A 16768-nucleotide genomic window follows, 5' to 3' on the forward strand; every position below is an offset into this window, starting at 1 on the left:
GTACTGAAAATTTTCGCCCCAGCCCGGGGTCGAACCAGCGACGTACGGCACCCACCGCCTAGCAAGATTGTCAAACCAGTGCGTAAGTCCACTCGGCCACAAGGGAAGTCGTTGTGGCCGAGTGGACTTACGCACTGGTTTGACAATCTTGCTAGGCGGTGGGTGCCGTACGTCGCTGGTTCGACCCCGGGCTGGGGCGAAAATTTTCAGTACCTAGTTGTGATTATTTAGTGCTTTATATATATATATAATATATATATATAATATTATAATTTGCAAATCCAATTCTGGGCCTTGTGGGCATACAAGTTTAAGAAAAGAAGAAAAAAGTGACAATCAAAAGAACAAATACAGAAAATAAAAAGAGTGTACAGCAAATTAAGCTGTTTAGAAATACAGTACATGTATAACAATATTAATATTGTATTAGATATAAAATTAACTTTTAGAATCTATGATATATAATGAACATTTGTAGAATAAGCTTCGGAGTTATACCTGGTACACCTTTTCTCATTGTAGAATATACATTATGTATATAGTATACATTGTTTTATAGAAGCTTATTGCTTCTCATTTCAAAAATGCTGATTAAAAATTGACCCAGCTTAGTTAACAACATGTTATCTTCGTTTGACATAAGCAATAGAAATTTTTCTTTACTTGACAAATTTAAAAAGTTTGTATTATAGGCACCAATGAAGCCTACGACACAATACAGTTATACTACATTATGTATCTCTGATCTGGGATATTTTCTCCATTCTGTATTCTTATAAATGTCCAGCCAGGGGTGTCATAGAGGATTTGTTTTCCTTCCAGTCCGGGGGCCAGGTAGCCTTGACACTGGGTCTTGTGCATGCTCTCTCGTAGTAGGCCTTTAAATTTGGAAATTTGTCTAGACCGAGACCCAACCAGACGCCAAAACCAACGAAAGGGAAGAAATAGACATCCGCCATGGTGAAATTCGGACCAGCTATAAAAGCCCCTGTCTACAACAAACAGCAATTGATAGTATATCTCATAACGAGAGTTTGTTGATGCAATAAACGTTCTTTAGGTAGAGTCTATAACATAACCCAGTCAAAGTTCTCTGGAATATATTTTGACGTTACTACGATATATGTGATCCCGATCTCAAAGATTTATGTACAACAGTAAACAGGCTCTGATAAATAAAAAAATGTCTTCCTGTTCACAAATAATTATTTTACAGGAATATATATATTTTTTTATATATTTAAAACATTGATAGCCTGTGAGTAGCAATAATATATATTTATTGCCTCAAATTTTATTCTAGATAGTCTGCGTGTGACTGAATATTACAATTTTATATGCGTACCTATATTTACTGTTTATCCCTGTATTACATTCTTTCATATAATAGATATAGAGACAATCTCTAGTTCTTATCGCTTTTAAAAATACATTTAGACCTATATATTAACGAGACGTACATGTATAGGAGTCTACGTAATGTCACCTTGATACATGTAGTGGAAAAACTATTTAAAACATAACAAAGTAGATGTACACCTTCAACATAGTCATCGTAGACACTAGTCCGGTCATTTCAGACCATAACCCAGTCAATGTAAACCATAACCCACTCATTTTAAACCCTAACCCAGTCAGAGTCAAACATAACCCAGTCATTTTAATTAAACCATAACCCAGTCAGAGTCAAACATAACCCAGTCATTTTAGACCCTAACCCAGTCAGTCATTCTCTACCCAAAGTTCCGTGCGCTCCTCGCACTTATGGAGCGCCAAATTAACATAAACTCAAATAATTGAAGATATCTTCAATTATTTGAAGATATCATCAATTCATTTGATGCGCGCAACAATTTAATTAAAGATCTCTTCAAATAATTAATGATATCTTCAATTCTGAATTATTGCGCGCATTAAATGAATTGATGATAGCATTAATTCTTCTGCTGAATTGATGCGCGCTTTAATTGAATTAATGATCTTTTCAAATGAATTAATGATATCAACAATTGAATTGATGCGCGCTACAATTCAATTGAAGAGAGCAATAATTGATATAATGCGGCATTAAATCAAATGATGAGAGCAATGATTGAATTGATGCGCGCATTAATTCATTTGATGAGAGCAATAATGGATTTAATGCGCGCATTAATTCAATTATTGCTCTCTTCAATTGAATTAATGATATCTTTAATTCATTTGAAGAGAGCAATAATTCTTTTAGAGAGAGCAACTAAATAATTAAAGATATCTTCAATTCAACATATTCACAATTGAATTAATGATATCTTTAATTGAATTGTTGCTCTCTTTAAAAGAATTGATGCGCGCATTAATTCCTTATACAAAAGCATTGTAAATAATTAAAGATATCTTCAATTGAATTAAAGAGATCATCAAATTATTTATACCGAGCTCTAAATCAATTATTGCGAGCAATATTTCTACGAAATTAATGCTCTCATCAATTGAATTGAAGAGAGCAATAATTGAATTAATGCGCGCATCAAATCTATTATTGCTTTCATTAATTCAATTGATGCTCTCATCAATTGAATTGAAGAGAGCAATAATTGAATTAATGCGCGCATTAAATCAATTATTGCTCTCATTAATTCAATTGATGCGCGCATTAATTCAATTGATGAGAGCAATAGTTGAATTGAAGCGCGCATTAATTCATTTGATGAGAGCAATAATTGATTTAATGCGCGCATTAATTCAATTAAAGAGAGCAATAACTGAATTGATGATATCTTCAAATAATTGAAGATATCTTTAATTATTTGAGTTTATGTTAATTTGGCGCTCCATACGCACTACACCTCTGTCAACGGCTTTTTACAGAAATCTTGTAAAAGTTTCTTTGATCCAACATTTATGTTTTGGACTAAATATTTAGTCATATTATGATATGTTTTGGTGCAATTAAATTGATGCTTACTGTAAATTGTTTAAAATCGCCGTTTTCTGATCATAAATTTGGAACTACTTCGTAATGTGCGTATGAATGTAGGATATACACGTGGTGGAGATTTAAATGTAAACATGGAATCAAAAGTAAGAAAGGCTGTAAAAATACGATAAAACTTGTAAAATAAGAGACAAACAGCTAAACGGTAAATATGCACTTATTAAAATGTCAGTTGGCTTGAAAAGAGCCTGATGTATCACCTGTTGCCTGAACTTTTAAAGGGAAAGGAAACCTAGAATGATTGTTTATATCATGTGATTATATTGTCACGTGATTCCAAGCGTTGACAGAGGTGTATGTGAAGCCTGCGTAACGTGCCCTCTGGTGAGAGAATGCCAGTCAGTGTAAACCATAACCCACTCATTTTAAACCATAACCCAGTCAGTGTAAACCATAACCCACTCATTTTAAACCCTAACCCAGTCGGGGTAATGCATAATCCAGTCGTTTTAGACCCTAACTCAGTCAGGGTAATGCATTATCCGGTCATTTTAGACCCTAACCCAGTCAGAGTAAAGCGTTATCCACTCATTTTAGACACTAACCCAGTCAGTTCTTTAGTCTCGCCTTCCCCAGACTCTCGCTCTCGAGACTTTGCACGAGTCTCGAGAGCGAGAGTCTGGGGAAAGCGAGACTAAACGTTCTTTTGTTATTTTATGTCATTATACCATAATATCTATCTAACTCATCCCGCCAACAACTGTAAATCTTCATGTTAATACACTTATGGTATTCATATCTACTTTATGACTAAATATGAAGAAACTCCAAGGATTGAGGCTTCGTCGGAATTTCCTTTACACAATTATTAAATCAAGAGATCGCGCTGTGGGTCAGTGGTTAAATCGTTCAATGGAAGGGGTGGATACTTATATGTAACTGCATCATTCAAAATCAACATCAGTATATCATTTATTCTAGGATAAATAAGACGAAACACCGATATATATTTACGATATTTTCGTCAGATACAAGTATCACTTAAAAATTCATAAAAAGCATATTTAACATAAATGTTTTGATTAAGAAGCAGACAATTTAATAGTGAAAAAGAAGTGCCAGGAAATGCTCAGAATGCAGGGTTTTGCACCATTTACCGAAGAGCTTGTTGGAATTAACCGTTAAATCAGCTAGTATTTTTAGGTCAAAATTTGTGGCACTTCACCTAAAGCTGGTGACATCTCAATATGAATGAAAATTTTTCAAAGGGACAAACTAAAAAATAAACAAACAAAAAATATGTGAATTGAGCAGGCAAAGGTTACAAAAAAATTGTCTGCTGATCATGTGATTTTCAATAAAGAATTATTCAGCGCTTACATTGATAACTATGACAGTTCTGGTTCCATGTAATTATAACTCTTTTAAAAGTGTCTCTGCGTATTCAAATGTCTAGAAAATTCTGTTCACGTCAGCCAACTTAATGCAACAACAATCGACAATTCAAAGTTCTATGACTGTCTCTAGAATTCAAAGTTTTACTGTAGAAAAGGATGTATAGCCATGGTTTTCTTTAAGGAGGTACGTATGCTACACCAGAGAAATTTGATACCACAATATTTTGAAATTGAAAACTTTCAAATTTACTTTATTTAGTACAAAAATGCAGTTTTAGTTGAAAGCAATCTGAGAAAAATTTAAAACTCCTGCTGGACTCAAACACGCGATCTACAGTTTAGCAGTCGACGTGCTAACCTACTGAGCTATTCAGCTAGGTGAGAATGTTTTAGATGGATAGACAAATGTTGCTGATATTTATATTTTCATTCATGTTTTAAAAGGAAGTCAGACATTATAACAATGTAGAGTACCCCCTAAACATAATTATTTACATACCTGTCCCAGGTAGCCATCCCATCTGTCCAGCTCCTCTTTCAAGCTCTTCGTCTTTTTGGAGAAGGTTGCCTATTTCTCAACCAAGAATTAAAAACAATTTTATTATCCAAATGATTTGATTTGGCCGATTTTTTCATAAATATTTATATTTATAGCCTCTGTTTCCGCTTAGATCAACTTTCACAGAGTTGCACCCTAAACATCGATGAAGTCGTCGATAGATTCGTCTTTCTACTTGAGTAGAAAGAATAAACCAACAGTGGGCATATGACTCATACCGGGTCCATATCCATTTTCTCGGTGTCGAAAAAATAGTACAAAAAATCCAACAACATTTTCTGCATCAGGTTTGTATCAGCCTAAAAAAAAAAAACCAACACAAAAATTTATTTTCATTGAAGTGACATAAGGTACCGGTATACGTAGTCAATTTTAAAGCTTCTATTTTGCAATACCTCATACATTCTCTGAAGAACAAGTGCCCGCTCATTCCGACCACTTGGTACAAGTTGTGTCCCTTTCTCTTTAAATGTACTCTGAAAATAACGCAATGATTTGGGATTAAAGTATGTTTACCTAGCGTTGTAAAAAGCAGCAAGGTGGATGCTCTGTAATTAGAATTTCTTATTTGTAAACAAAACACTTTTTTATCATTCCGGGAAAAATCACAAAAAATTCATATAAAATAATTGAGAGCTTGCATCACTCGTTCAATGGTAAAATCATACTTCATAAGAGGTGTTTTAACGAGCCATTAAATAAAAAGTTAGTGTAATGAGCTATGCGAGTAGCTAAAGTTGTAAAAATAAGGTTTCTATAAGTTTCTATAATTAGACTTTACCTCAAGATATTCGCAGATGGCGCTGGACTCATTCACCACGATTGTACCGTGTGTAAATGTTGGAACCTATCAAGTGTAGAAAAAGTAACAATAAATTTAGAAATTACTAAGCTAGAAAGTGTAAAAATTAATAAATTATTAAAAGCTAATTGTGGCATTTTACCTAGCTGCAATAATGTAGCCCTATCCGATTTTTTTTTATTCTGAAGTTTTCGGGATAGGGCTACATTTCCATAGGATCTCCGTAATGGTGCAAAATAATTTTATCGAGAAATTGGAATATATCGAAATTGTTGAAAACGGTAGAATAGAGCCTCACAAATCGTAAGTTGCAGGTTGTAAATTTATATATTGACTAAGAAACATTGAATATAATTGTATTTACGTAAAGAAAGTCAGCAAATGTTTAGAATGATCGAAAATGTTGCGGGAGTGAATCACTCCTCCATTTGCACCATTACGGAGATCCTAAGGAGTTATAGTCCCCCCCCCCCCCCCCCAATCGGAGAGGGCTACATTATTGCAGCTATATTTTACCCTACCCTGTAGTTTCCTTAAAGCGTAAAAGTTGTTAACAGAAAAGCTTCCAAAATTCTTTGAATATACTAAATATTCAGTATTCATTTTCCAAATTTCTAAAAGCTGTTATAATATTAAATAAAACTTTAAAAGATAGCAGGTGATAAACACGATTACTAAGTTTGAAACACTATATAATCTGGCAGATATTAAGACACGATTACTAAGTTTCGAACACTATATAATCTGGCAGATATTTTAAGAACACGATTACTAAGTTTACTAACGATTACTAAGTTTGAAACACTATATAATCTGGCAGATATAAAGAAAACTGCAATTCTTGGTTTGTACGAGCAGGAGTTTTCTAATAGAAAGCCGTTTTACTGTTGATTGAAATAGAGATATCTCTTTGATTTAGAGAGATGCGACATCTCTCTAAATCAAAGAGATATCTCTTTAACGAAGAGGGGTATATCCTTTTATACCAGGGCATTCCCACCGAGACAGTTATTATTAGAGTGGCTGGTTGGAAAGCTCCTTCTCCCAGACGGTTCCTGTTGTGAGTCTCAAGAAGATATCAAATATTATGCAATTATTTACATAGCAATTCACAATTTCATATAATTAACCAACGTCTTATCATAATACATATGTATAAATAGTTAAATCATAAATAGCATGTAATCAAACTTTGCAACAGTATCAATTTAAAGAGATGTCAGATATTTCTTTAAAAATAAGATATATATCTTTAGATAAATTAGAGAGATATTTTATCTTCCAAATAAATAGTGAAGCTTTATATAGTTTCCATACGTGTGGTCGATTAGAGTTGAAGAAGTCAGTCACTGTCTAGTGACTACGTAATACATTATAGTTATGCCCGTTTCGGCCCTATCTAATTAAAAATAGATGTTTAATCCGCTCGCATACTCTCCTACAAAACGTTATGTATGCGAGTACATGTACACGAGCGGATCAAACATCTAATTTTAATTAGATTGGTTTGGACCCTAATTTGGAATAAATCATAAGTCTAACTTACCTGTCCTCTGGGGTTTAATTTCAGTATTTCTGGACTTTTCTCCTCTTTTTTATCAAAAGAGATCATTTTGTTTTTGTATCGACTGAAGCCTTTTTCTTCGAGGGCAAGCATTGCTTTCCAGCAAGGGACACTTCCTGAGGCCCAGTATAGAAACACGTCCTCTGCCATTGTCGCTAGTGAACAATTTAATTGTCTAAATAATGGATGAGTGCGTTGGAATAACGATTTCGTCAGATACGGCGACATCGAAATTATCATTTTTATTTTCCACAATCTAGTTTACAATTGATTAGGGTGAAGGTCATGTAAACTGAAAGCGATTAGTAGTCTGGTTCCCCTTCCCATAATTTCGTTCGCGCACTCTGTACAATGTAGGTAATGCTGCACTTGTTGCATATTCTGTTTAGTGATATAGAGCCAGTTGACCAAAAAATAACTAGCATTTTTCTGAATTCATTCAGTTCTGCAAATCTTGGGTAATACACGGAATTTCGGGATGAACTTTGGTAGTAATTAATGTAGATTGATTATGTATGAATATACATGTATTGGAATGCAGAGTAGAATTTTATATTTACTTAAGGTTCCATTTCTGATTCAGGAAATCATCAAACTCTGTCTCATAGTCGATTCCACTTCCGGTTATGTTTGATTTGTGGTCGTCGCACAGTATAGTTCTTGTCTATTGTTGAAGGTGTTGACAGTTGGCGCATTGACTATTGATTCAGGTAAGTTGTTCCATATTTTTGCCACTCTTATGGCGAACGGGTTTTTCCGCAGTTCAGTTCTTGCTCTTTGTGGATCTTCAGGCTATTTCCCCGTGCCCCTGTTCTAATTGATCTTTCCATAGTTTCACGAACGGTGTTGTCTCTCAATCATACTTCCCATTGAAATTTTTGTAGAGTTCGATCTTGTCTCCACGTGCTCTTCTGAAGCTAAGTGTTGAAAGTTTTACTTTCTCTTCTTTTACATTTTGTAGCTGTTTTGATTTTAGTGTGCATGTTATATCTGGTTCTGGTTCGAGTTTACCAATATGCATGTGTTTACATTTTTCTGGATGAAATTTAAGTAGCCAGGTTTAACTTCACATTGAAAGTTTATTAAGGTCTGTTTGTAGGTGTACTGTATCGTTCGTGTCGCTAATGATGTTGAAGATCTTTGTGTCATCGGCAAACAGGTATACATCGGAGTCAACCACGTTGGCTAAGTTATTTATGAATATGACGAACAACAGCAGTCCCAAAACGGATCCTTGTGGAATCCCAGATGTCACGTTTCACCAGGATAAGTACTCATTATTGACAGAAATTTGCTGGACTAATTGGCTCCTCAATGCCATATGCTTTGAGTTTGTTCATTAATCTTTTAAGTGGTACTGTATCAAAAGCTTTCATGTAATCTGTGTATACAACATCTACAGATGTCCCATTATATCAAGTACGTTTAAAAGTTGGAGTGATTCTCGGTCAGTGAAAACTTTATTTTGCTTCATCTGTTTAATGATGTGTTCTCGTACAAGTATTTCCATGACTTTGCATACTACCGATGTTAAACTGACGGATCTATAGTTACCAGCTGAATATTTGTTTTCCTTTCTTGAAAATTGCACTGATTTGTGCTTCTTTTCATCATATTTGGTAAGATCTTTGTTGATAATGATTTTTGGAAAATCAATTGTAGCGACACTGCTATTGTCTCTGCTAGTTCTTTTAGCACTCTCGGGTGTATCTTGTCCGGTCCAGGTGATTTATCTATTTTTAGTCCTTTCAATATTTTAGTAACACTCTCCACTGTAATTTCTAAACTTCCCATGATCGTTTTAGTGTCGTGCATAGGTAACTACGGTACAGTATCATCAGGTTCTTGTGTAAATACACTATTGAAAACTTTGGCAAGTATTTCAGTCTTTTCTTTGTCGTCTACGTTGGTTTTCGGTGAATTTTCATTATTTTGGTCAGTAAGGAGCTCTCCTATGAATTTCCATATTGCGTTCGGAATTTTCTTGGATTTCTGTGCTAAGTCCTTTTCATGTTGTTTTTTCTCTCTTCAATTTCCTTGTCTATGTTTTAACTTGGCTTATTACTTTGTTATCTTTGGTTGCAATATATTTCCTGCACAATGTATTCTTTTTCTTAATTTTCTCTAATGTCTTTTTGTCCATCGGAAATTCAATCCTTTTCTTTGTTGATATTCCTGGCTTACACTCGGAATGTACCTTTTCTCCATCTTATTTAGTTTTTCTAAGAATGTTTTCCAGGTTTCTGCTCATGTCGTCATTTGGATAAAGTACTGTAGTCCAGTCAGTGTTTGCTATCTCCTTGTTGAAAGTCAGAGTAGTTTCCTTTGCCGTAGCACATTCTTGTCCTATTGTTAATTTTCAGTTTCGTATAGCAGTTGTAACTAACATGTATGACACAATTATCACTCTTTCCCAATGGGCTCAGGTATTCAAGGTCACTGATCATGTTTCTGCATTAGTTCGTGCGGCGTATCAGATATCGATCCCCTCCATCGTGTGGGTTTTTTACGTGTTGATATAAGAAATTGTCTTGAACTCATTGTAGGAATTTGTATTCGTCTGATTCGGTGTTGCCACTCTTTGTATTGCATGCTTTCCAGTCTATAGCTGGGTAGTTTATATTTCCCATCAGTATTAAAAATGTGTGTGAACTGTTTCTTTGTTTTAGTTTTAGTTTAGTAAATCTGAATTATTGTCTTTATTAGCAGTTTCTGGTCGTGCTGACGGTGATCTGTATACCAAGCCAACTAGGAGTTTATTTGTGTTGTTCAATTTTATCTTGACAAATAAATTTTGAAATGTTCTCCGACACTAAAACATAATCAACTGTGCTACATCCATTTGGTGTAAAACAACTATAATTGCCAAACATGTCCCCAAGATTCAAGCTATCACTGGGACGAATGCTGTCTGACGTGTTTTATACCATTTTAGGCCGTTCTTTACATACTGATTTTGACTTCGGATTACTCCGTTTACCCGATGATACATGTATATAGGGCTTATGGCGGATGTGACCGGTCATTAAGGGATGCTTACTCCTCCTACATCTGGTATGTCCAGGGATCCGTGTTTGCACTGTTCTTGATTTTGTATCTTTTACACAATTTATGAAATTAATCACTTCGTTATCGTCACTTCTGTCCAGCAGCGTTTCATCTGACTATTACACAACAACAAACAAAACAGCAGTAATTCCGGTCCGATATACAATTACATCAAATGGAAAATAATTCATATTCTTTTATTTTAGTTTTTACATTGTTTTATGCAAGTTTGAATTGATAAACACTAAAAAATTAACACGGACTTCGAACACATCGATATGTTACGTTACTCGCAGAACTTCTGTAGCTGTCTCACAAAAAAAGCGGATGGCTAGTTAAATATATATAAAGCACCAATGAAGCCTACGACACAATACAGTTATACTACATTATGTATCTCTGATCTGGGATATTTTCTCCACTCTGTATCCTTATAAATGTCCAGCCAGGGGTGTCATAGAGGATTTGTTTTCCTTCCAGTCCGGGGGCCAGGTAGCCTTGACGCTGGGTCTTGCACAGGCTCTCTCGTAGTAGGCCTTTAAATTTGGAAATTTGTCCAGACTGAGACCCAAGCGGACGCCAAAACCAATGAAGGGGAAGAAATAGATGTCTGCCATGGTGAAATTAGAACCAGCTAGAAAAGCCCCCGTCTACAACAAACAGCAATTGATAGTTTGATAGTATTTCTCATAACGAGAGTTCTTTTGTTATTTTCTATCGTTTACCTGTTCAAGATATGGGGCTCACAGCGGGTGTGACCAGTCGGCAGAGGATGCTTACTTCTAACCTCCTAGACACGTGATTCCAACTCTAGTATATTCAGAGATTCTTGTATGCCCAACCCTTTTAAAATTTTGTATTTCTTATAGGAATTGCGAGATTGTTTGTTAGCTTCATCTTTTCTTTCATGTCATTACACCACAGTATCTCTCTGATGCATTGCATCGTCAACTGTAAATCCTATCGCAGATATCTTATTCATATCTACTTTATGACTAAACATGAAGGAACTATAAGGATTGAGGCTTCATCGGAATTTCCTCTACACAATTATTAAATCAAGAGATCACGCTGTGGGTCAGTGGTTAAATCGTTCATCGGGAGGTCGTGGGTTTGAGCCCTGATCATAGCATGACCGCTCAGCATTTAAAAGTGAGAGTCACAGGTCTTTTGAATAAGACCCTAAACTGGAGGTCCCGTGTACAAGCGGCAGGCGTTGGCACGTTTAAGAACCCTCTCTGTTACGGAGTGCTAAGCAAAGGTCTAAATTTGTGACTCTTCGCCTACAGCTGGTGACGGCTCAGTATGAAGGAACGAATAATAAACTAAGAAATAAACAAACAAAAATGTGTAGTGAGTAGGCAATGTTTACAAACAATTGTCTGCACAGCACGTGGTTTTCAATAAAAAAAATTATTCTACGCTTATATTTGATTTTCTTGTTGTATGTAATTATAGCTGTTTTTAATTTAAATTTCAAGAATTTTCTGTTCACGTTCCTGTCAACTTAATGGAACAGCCACCGACAATTCAAAGTCCTATGACTGCTTCTGGAATTTAAAGTTTTACTGTAGAAAATGATGAAATGTAAATACATGGATTGTAGCAACGGTTTTCTCTAATATAACTATTTACAAACCTGTCCCAGGTAGCCATCCCATCTGTCCAGCTCCTCTTTCAGGCTCTCCGTCTTTTTGGAGAAGGTTGCCTATTTCTCAACCAAGTATTAAAAACAATATCATTATCTGAAACATTTGATTTGGCTGATTTTTCATTAAATTTATATATATATATATATATATATATATATATATATATATATATATAATCTCTCTTTCTGTTCAGATCAACTTTTACGAAGTTGCATAATTAATACCGATGAAGTCGTCGATTGATTATACCGAAAATGTCATCGACAGATACCCATGGTTGCTGTCGTGTTTCTAATTCAGCACAAAGAAGAAACCAAAAGTGGGCATATCTATCAATGGAAAAAATCTTACCGGGTCCATAACCAAATTCTCGGTATAAAAATAATAGTACAAAAAATCCAACAACATTTTCTGCATCAGGTTAGCATCTGCCTGAAAAAACATAACAGATTCTTTATTTTCATTGCAGTTTTTAAAGATTTCTTGGTGATTTATAAGATATATACATTTCAATTTATAGGTTTTGTTGCAATACCTCATACATTCTCTGAAGAACAAGTGCCCGCTCATTCGGATCAGTTGGTATGAGTTGTGTCCCTTTGTCTTTAAATGTACTCTGAAAATGACGCAGTGTTTTTAGAGAGTAGCTAAAGCTGTAAAAATAAGGTTTCAATAAGTTTCTATAATTAGAATTTACCTCAAGATATTCGCAGATGGCGCTGGACTCGTTCACCACGATTGTACCGTGTGTAAATGCTGGAACCTATCAATTGTAGAAAAATTAACAAAAAATTTAGAAAAATATTTAACTTCTCAATTACCGAGACAGGTATCCGGTTATAAACTGTAAAAATTAATACATTATTAAAAGTAAATTGTGGTATTTTACCCTGTAGTTTCCTTGTCGTAAAAAGTCCTTAACAGAAAAGCTCCAACGTTCTTTTTAAAAATATACATATGTATTCATTTTCCAAATTTCTAACAGCTGTTCTACTATAATGAAACTTTAAACTCGGCATGCATCAGTCAAACGTTGAGAGAAATACGACTACTAAATGCATTTTAGAATTGACAGAAAGCAATGTTCAAAAACTGTATAATCTGGCAGATGAAAGGCGATGATAACGAACAGTGATCAATCTCATAACTCCTACAATCAGCACAAAATAGAGAGTTGGGCAAACACGGATATAAGGAAAGCTGTTTAGTGATATGTAAATCGCAAAAAGATTGCAATTCTTGGTTGTACGAGCAGGAGTTTTCTAAGGGAAAGCCGTTCTTCTGTTGATTAAGATAGAGATATCTGTTTAAATGAAAGAGATATCGCTTTAACTGAACAGATATCTCTTTAAAAAGAGGGATGTCTTTTGAGCTGAAAAAGAAATCGAAAAGTTTGCGAGATATCTCTATAACATAGAAATATACTTCTTCTTTCTTTTTTTTTCTTTTTTATCGTAGATAGATATTTCTTTATCGGTGTAAGATATATCTCTTAATTTGAAAAGATTTGTCTTACAGATTTTCAGAAAAAGATATCTCATAAAGTTAAAGCGATATATTTTTCCACTTTACTATTATGATTTCTCTCATGCATGCTCTTCGCTATCTATCACGTGATAATCTAATGCATAAAATAGCGTGACAGTTTGAGGAGGTCGTTGGAACTGCATTAACTAGTTGCCACCAAGCTGTATGGAGCGCCAAATTAACATAAACTCAAATAGGCCCCTAATTGAAGATATCTTTAATTTTTTGAAAACATCATCAATTCATTTGATGTTTGTAACAAAGATTTCTTCAAATAATTAATGATATCCTCATTTCTGAATTATTGCGCGCATTAATTGAATTGTTGATAGCATTGATTGTTCTGCTGGATTGATGCGCGCTAAACTTGAATTGTAACAGTTGCTCTCTTGAAATGAGTTGATGATATCAATCAATATGCGGATCAATTCAATTCAAGCGTGCATTGAATTAATACTATCTTTATTTCAATTGATGTGCTACAGAGAGAAACTGTATAATTAGAGATATCTTCAATTCAACATATCCACAATTGAATTAATGATCTCTTCAATTGAATTGTTGCTCTCTTTAAAAGAATTGACGCGCGCATTAATCATTCATACAAAACCTTGGTAAATCTTCAATTGAATTATAGGGATCATCAAATCATTTATCTAATACCCCATTCGTACGACGAAAATTTACTGATATATGTAAATTTGCACACGAGTAAAAGTATATTTGCTACGCGTTCAGACGAAGTTTAAATACCGTGAGTAAATCCTGATAAAACTCACTTGTAAAATAGAGATGGATCGATTCAGACTTGTCCATTTTCATAGAAAACGTACATTTTCATACTATCTAAGCGCAGGATATATAACAAGATGTTTCAGAACAAGAGATGTTCGTAGGAAAAATAGTTATTCCGAATGGTACGATAGCACCATTCTCACAGTCTTTGATGACAATGAGTAGTACAAGAACTTTCGTATGAGAAAGGGAACTTTCTTTACAGGGGCGTGGACACGATTTGAGCTGAAATTTTTCAAATTTTATTTTTCCATTTTTATTGTTTACAATGCTTAACTAAAGTATTTCTAATGGTCAACCAAAATTTGAATTTAAAAGTGAGATACAGCACTAGCAATTCTTTGTTATGTAAACAAGGCTCGTGCCATGTTTTTGTTTACATTAGACTATTTGATAGAAAATATCGTGTTTAAAACAAAATGAGATGAGCCAAACACTAGAACTATTTAATTGTGTCAAGAATTCACTTATAAATTGAAAATATCTGTTTTAAACGAAACTTGCTAGTTTATTTAACCAATGTAAACAAAAACATGGCACGAGTCTTGTTTACATAACAAGGACTTGTGACCTAGCTCTGTATCTCCCATGAACCTTGACTACTGACAGTCAAATTTTTGTTGATCATTAGTAATACCTTAGTTAAGCATTCTAAACATTTAAAAAAAATAATCAAAAAATAGAATTTGAAAATGTTCAGCTCAAATCGTGCCCAAGTCCCTTTAAGCTAGAAAGTGCTTTGGTACCTGCCCCGTGGACTGTAGAGATTCCGTTGAATGCAAAGAAAAAAGTAGTTATTGCCATTTACTGGTTAGCATCCACTGCTAAATATCGAACAATTGGATATTTATTTGGTGTTGTAAATTTACTGTGCGTTCACACGACAAAAATACACACAGGACCAGAAAATTGCTACAACATATGAGCAAAAGTTAATTTGCACCTACCCCTGACTAGGTGCAAATTTACTTAGGTATGCAGGATTTGCATATAAGTAAATCAGTTCATACGACAAGAATTGCTCACCTGTAAATTTACACATATGCAAAAAACACGTATGTATGCAAATCGTGTTGTATGAATGGGGTATAAAACTCCAAATTAAATTTTGCAAGCAATAATTCCGTCACATAGATACGTGCTTTAATTGAATTGATGAAAGTAATAATTGAATTGATGAAAGTAATAATTGAATTGATGAAAGTAATAATTGAATTGATGCGCGCATAAAACCAATTATTTTTCTCATCAGTTGAATTAATGCACACATCAAATCAATTCTTGCTCTCATCAATTCAGTTAATGCGCACATCAAATCAATTATTGATATCATCAATTCAATATGATGTGCGTGTTAATTCAATTATTGCGCGTAATATATAATTGAATTGATGAGAGCAATAACTGACTTGATGCGTGCATCAATTCAATTATTACGTGCAATAATTGAATTGATGTCATGTAATTAAAGATATCTTCAATTATTTGAGTTTATGTTAATTTGACACTCCACCAGTCTACTTCTTTAAGGAACTGATAGGAAACCAAACTTAGATTTATTCTATTTAAATACTATTATATCAATATCCCTTGAAAAATGGAGAATTAAACATACATGTATATATAAAAAATAAATAAATAGATTTTCTAATAAGTGAAAGATATATAGCATTCGAAGTGAAAAAGATGTTTCTTATAAAAATTTCTAGTTGATGTATCACTTTTTCAGGAAAGATTTTCCATACGTTTTTAATAGTCGGTTAGAGTGAAACAGGTCAGTCACTGTCTAGTAACTATGTAACAGTTTAGTGTAAATTGTAGTACTTTTCAATTCAGAGTCTAACTTACCTGTCCTCTGGGATTTAATTTCAGTATTTCTGGACTTTTCTCCTCTTTTTTTTCAAAAGAGATCATTTTGTTTTTGTATCCACTGAAGCCTTTTTCTTCGAGGGCAAGCATAGCTTTCCAACAAGGGACACTTCCAGATCCCCAATATAGAAACATTTCCTCTGCCGCCATTGTCGTTTGTGTACAAAATTGTCTAAAAACGATGGCGTGCGTTGTGATAACGATTTCGTCAGATATGGCGACATGCATATGTCATCTGAATTATTTGGTTTATAAAATGATGAGAGTCTGAAGGGGACACATTCTGACAAGAAATCGAGGTTTCATCGTACGGTTGATCGCAGAAAAGATCTAAATAGTATTTTAAGATGTTGAACAACTGGCGAATGAGTATTGCAATTTTTAAACATGATTAGTTATACATGGAAATTTTATAACATGTAATTAATTACCATTGATACCATAGATTATCCAATTATAAATTTTTCATTTCATGTATCGACAACCGCGTATATTATTAGCGTACGAGAACACATTAGGACACAATTGATCTCCATGCAGACAGATCCTGCGATACCCTGGCAAATGAATGGGTATCCTGGAAGATGCACGGTCATCAATATTCAGGTGTCCATTTTACAAAAGAACTTACAACTAAG

At 34.3% G+C, this 16768-nt stretch overlaps 2 protein-coding genes and 1 long non-coding RNA gene across 6 annotated transcripts; 1 reads left to right on the plus strand and 2 right to left on the minus strand.

Moving 5' to 3' along the window:
* Positions 1-443: 443 nt before the first annotated feature.
* LOC125648152 (glutathione S-transferase A-like) lies at positions 444-10352 on the minus strand. 3 transcript variants are annotated; one of them, XM_048875092.2, is made up of 7 exons: positions 7800-10352; positions 7222-7394; positions 5655-5720; positions 5269-5349; positions 5092-5172; positions 4814-4882; positions 444-992 (listed from the first exon to the last, which is right to left on the minus strand). In XM_048875092.2, exons 2-7 carry the CDS (start codon positions 7387-7389, stop codon positions 774-776), a joined length of 684 nt encoding a protein of 227 aa, XP_048731049.1. In that variant the 5' UTR covers positions 7390-7394; positions 7800-10352; the 3' UTR covers positions 444-773. The 3 variants fall into 3 exon arrangements, with proteins under 3 accessions (XP_048731049.1, XP_048731047.1, XP_048731048.1); XM_048875090.2 differs by lacking the exon at positions 7800-10352 and having other exon boundaries at positions 7222-7771; XM_048875091.2 differs by lacking the exons at positions 5092-5172; positions 7800-10352 and having other exon boundaries at positions 7222-7772.
* Positions 7632-10062, plus strand: LOC125648157 (uncharacterized). The gene is made up of 3 exons (XR_008795748.1): positions 7632-7697; positions 7823-7949; positions 9946-10062. It is a non-coding gene; the product is annotated as an uncharacterized LOC125648157 (long non-coding RNA).
* A 116-nt stretch (positions 10353-10468) lies between the features above and the next one.
* Positions 10469-16354, minus strand: LOC125648153 (glutathione S-transferase A-like). Of its 2 annotated transcripts, none has more exons than XM_048875093.2 (6): positions 16110-16354; positions 12637-12702; positions 12475-12555; positions 12291-12371; positions 11927-11995; positions 10469-10937 (listed from the first exon to the last, which is right to left on the minus strand). In XM_048875093.2, exons 1-6 carry the CDS (start codon positions 16278-16280, stop codon positions 10719-10721), a joined length of 687 nt encoding a protein of 228 aa, XP_048731050.1. In that variant the 5' UTR covers positions 16281-16354; the 3' UTR covers positions 10469-10718. The 2 variants fall into 2 exon arrangements, with proteins under 2 accessions (XP_048731050.1, XP_048731051.1); XM_048875094.2 differs by lacking the exon at positions 10469-10937 and adding an exon at positions 11637-11837 and having other exon boundaries at positions 16110-16341.
* Positions 16355-16768: the final 414 nt, after the last annotated feature.

This window comes from Ostrea edulis, chromosome 6 (genome assembly GCF_947568905.1).
Source record: "Ostrea edulis chromosome 6, xbOstEdul1.1, whole genome shotgun sequence".
NCBI lineage: Eukaryota > Metazoa > Mollusca > Bivalvia > Ostreida > Ostreidae > Ostrea > Ostrea edulis.

Bases quoted from the DNA above. Each gene is read 5' to 3' on its own strand.
- LOC125648152 (XM_048875090.2), bottom strand. From the start codon at position 7,479: ATGATAATTTCGATGTCGCCGTATCTGACGAAATCGTTATTCCAACGC. The intron at 5,721-7,221 runs GTAAGTTAGACT...TACACTTGATAG, and splicing joins AATTAAACCCCAGAGGACAG to GTTCCAACATTTACACACGG. The intron at 5,350-5,654 runs GTAAAGTCTAAT...CGTTATTTTCAG, and splicing joins CCATCTGCGAATATCTTGAG to AGTACATTTAAAGAGAAAGG.
- LOC125648153 (XM_048875093.2), bottom strand. From the start codon at position 16,280: ATGGCGGCAGAGGAAATGTTTCTATATTGGGGATCTGGAAGTGTCCCT. The intron at 12,703-16,109 runs GTAAGTTAGACT...TACAATTGATAG, and splicing joins AATTAAATCCCAGAGGACAG to GTTCCAGCATTTACACACGG. The intron at 12,556-12,636 runs GTAAATTCTAAT...CGTCATTTTCAG, and splicing joins CCATCTGCGAATATCTTGAG to AGTACATTTAAAGACAAAGG.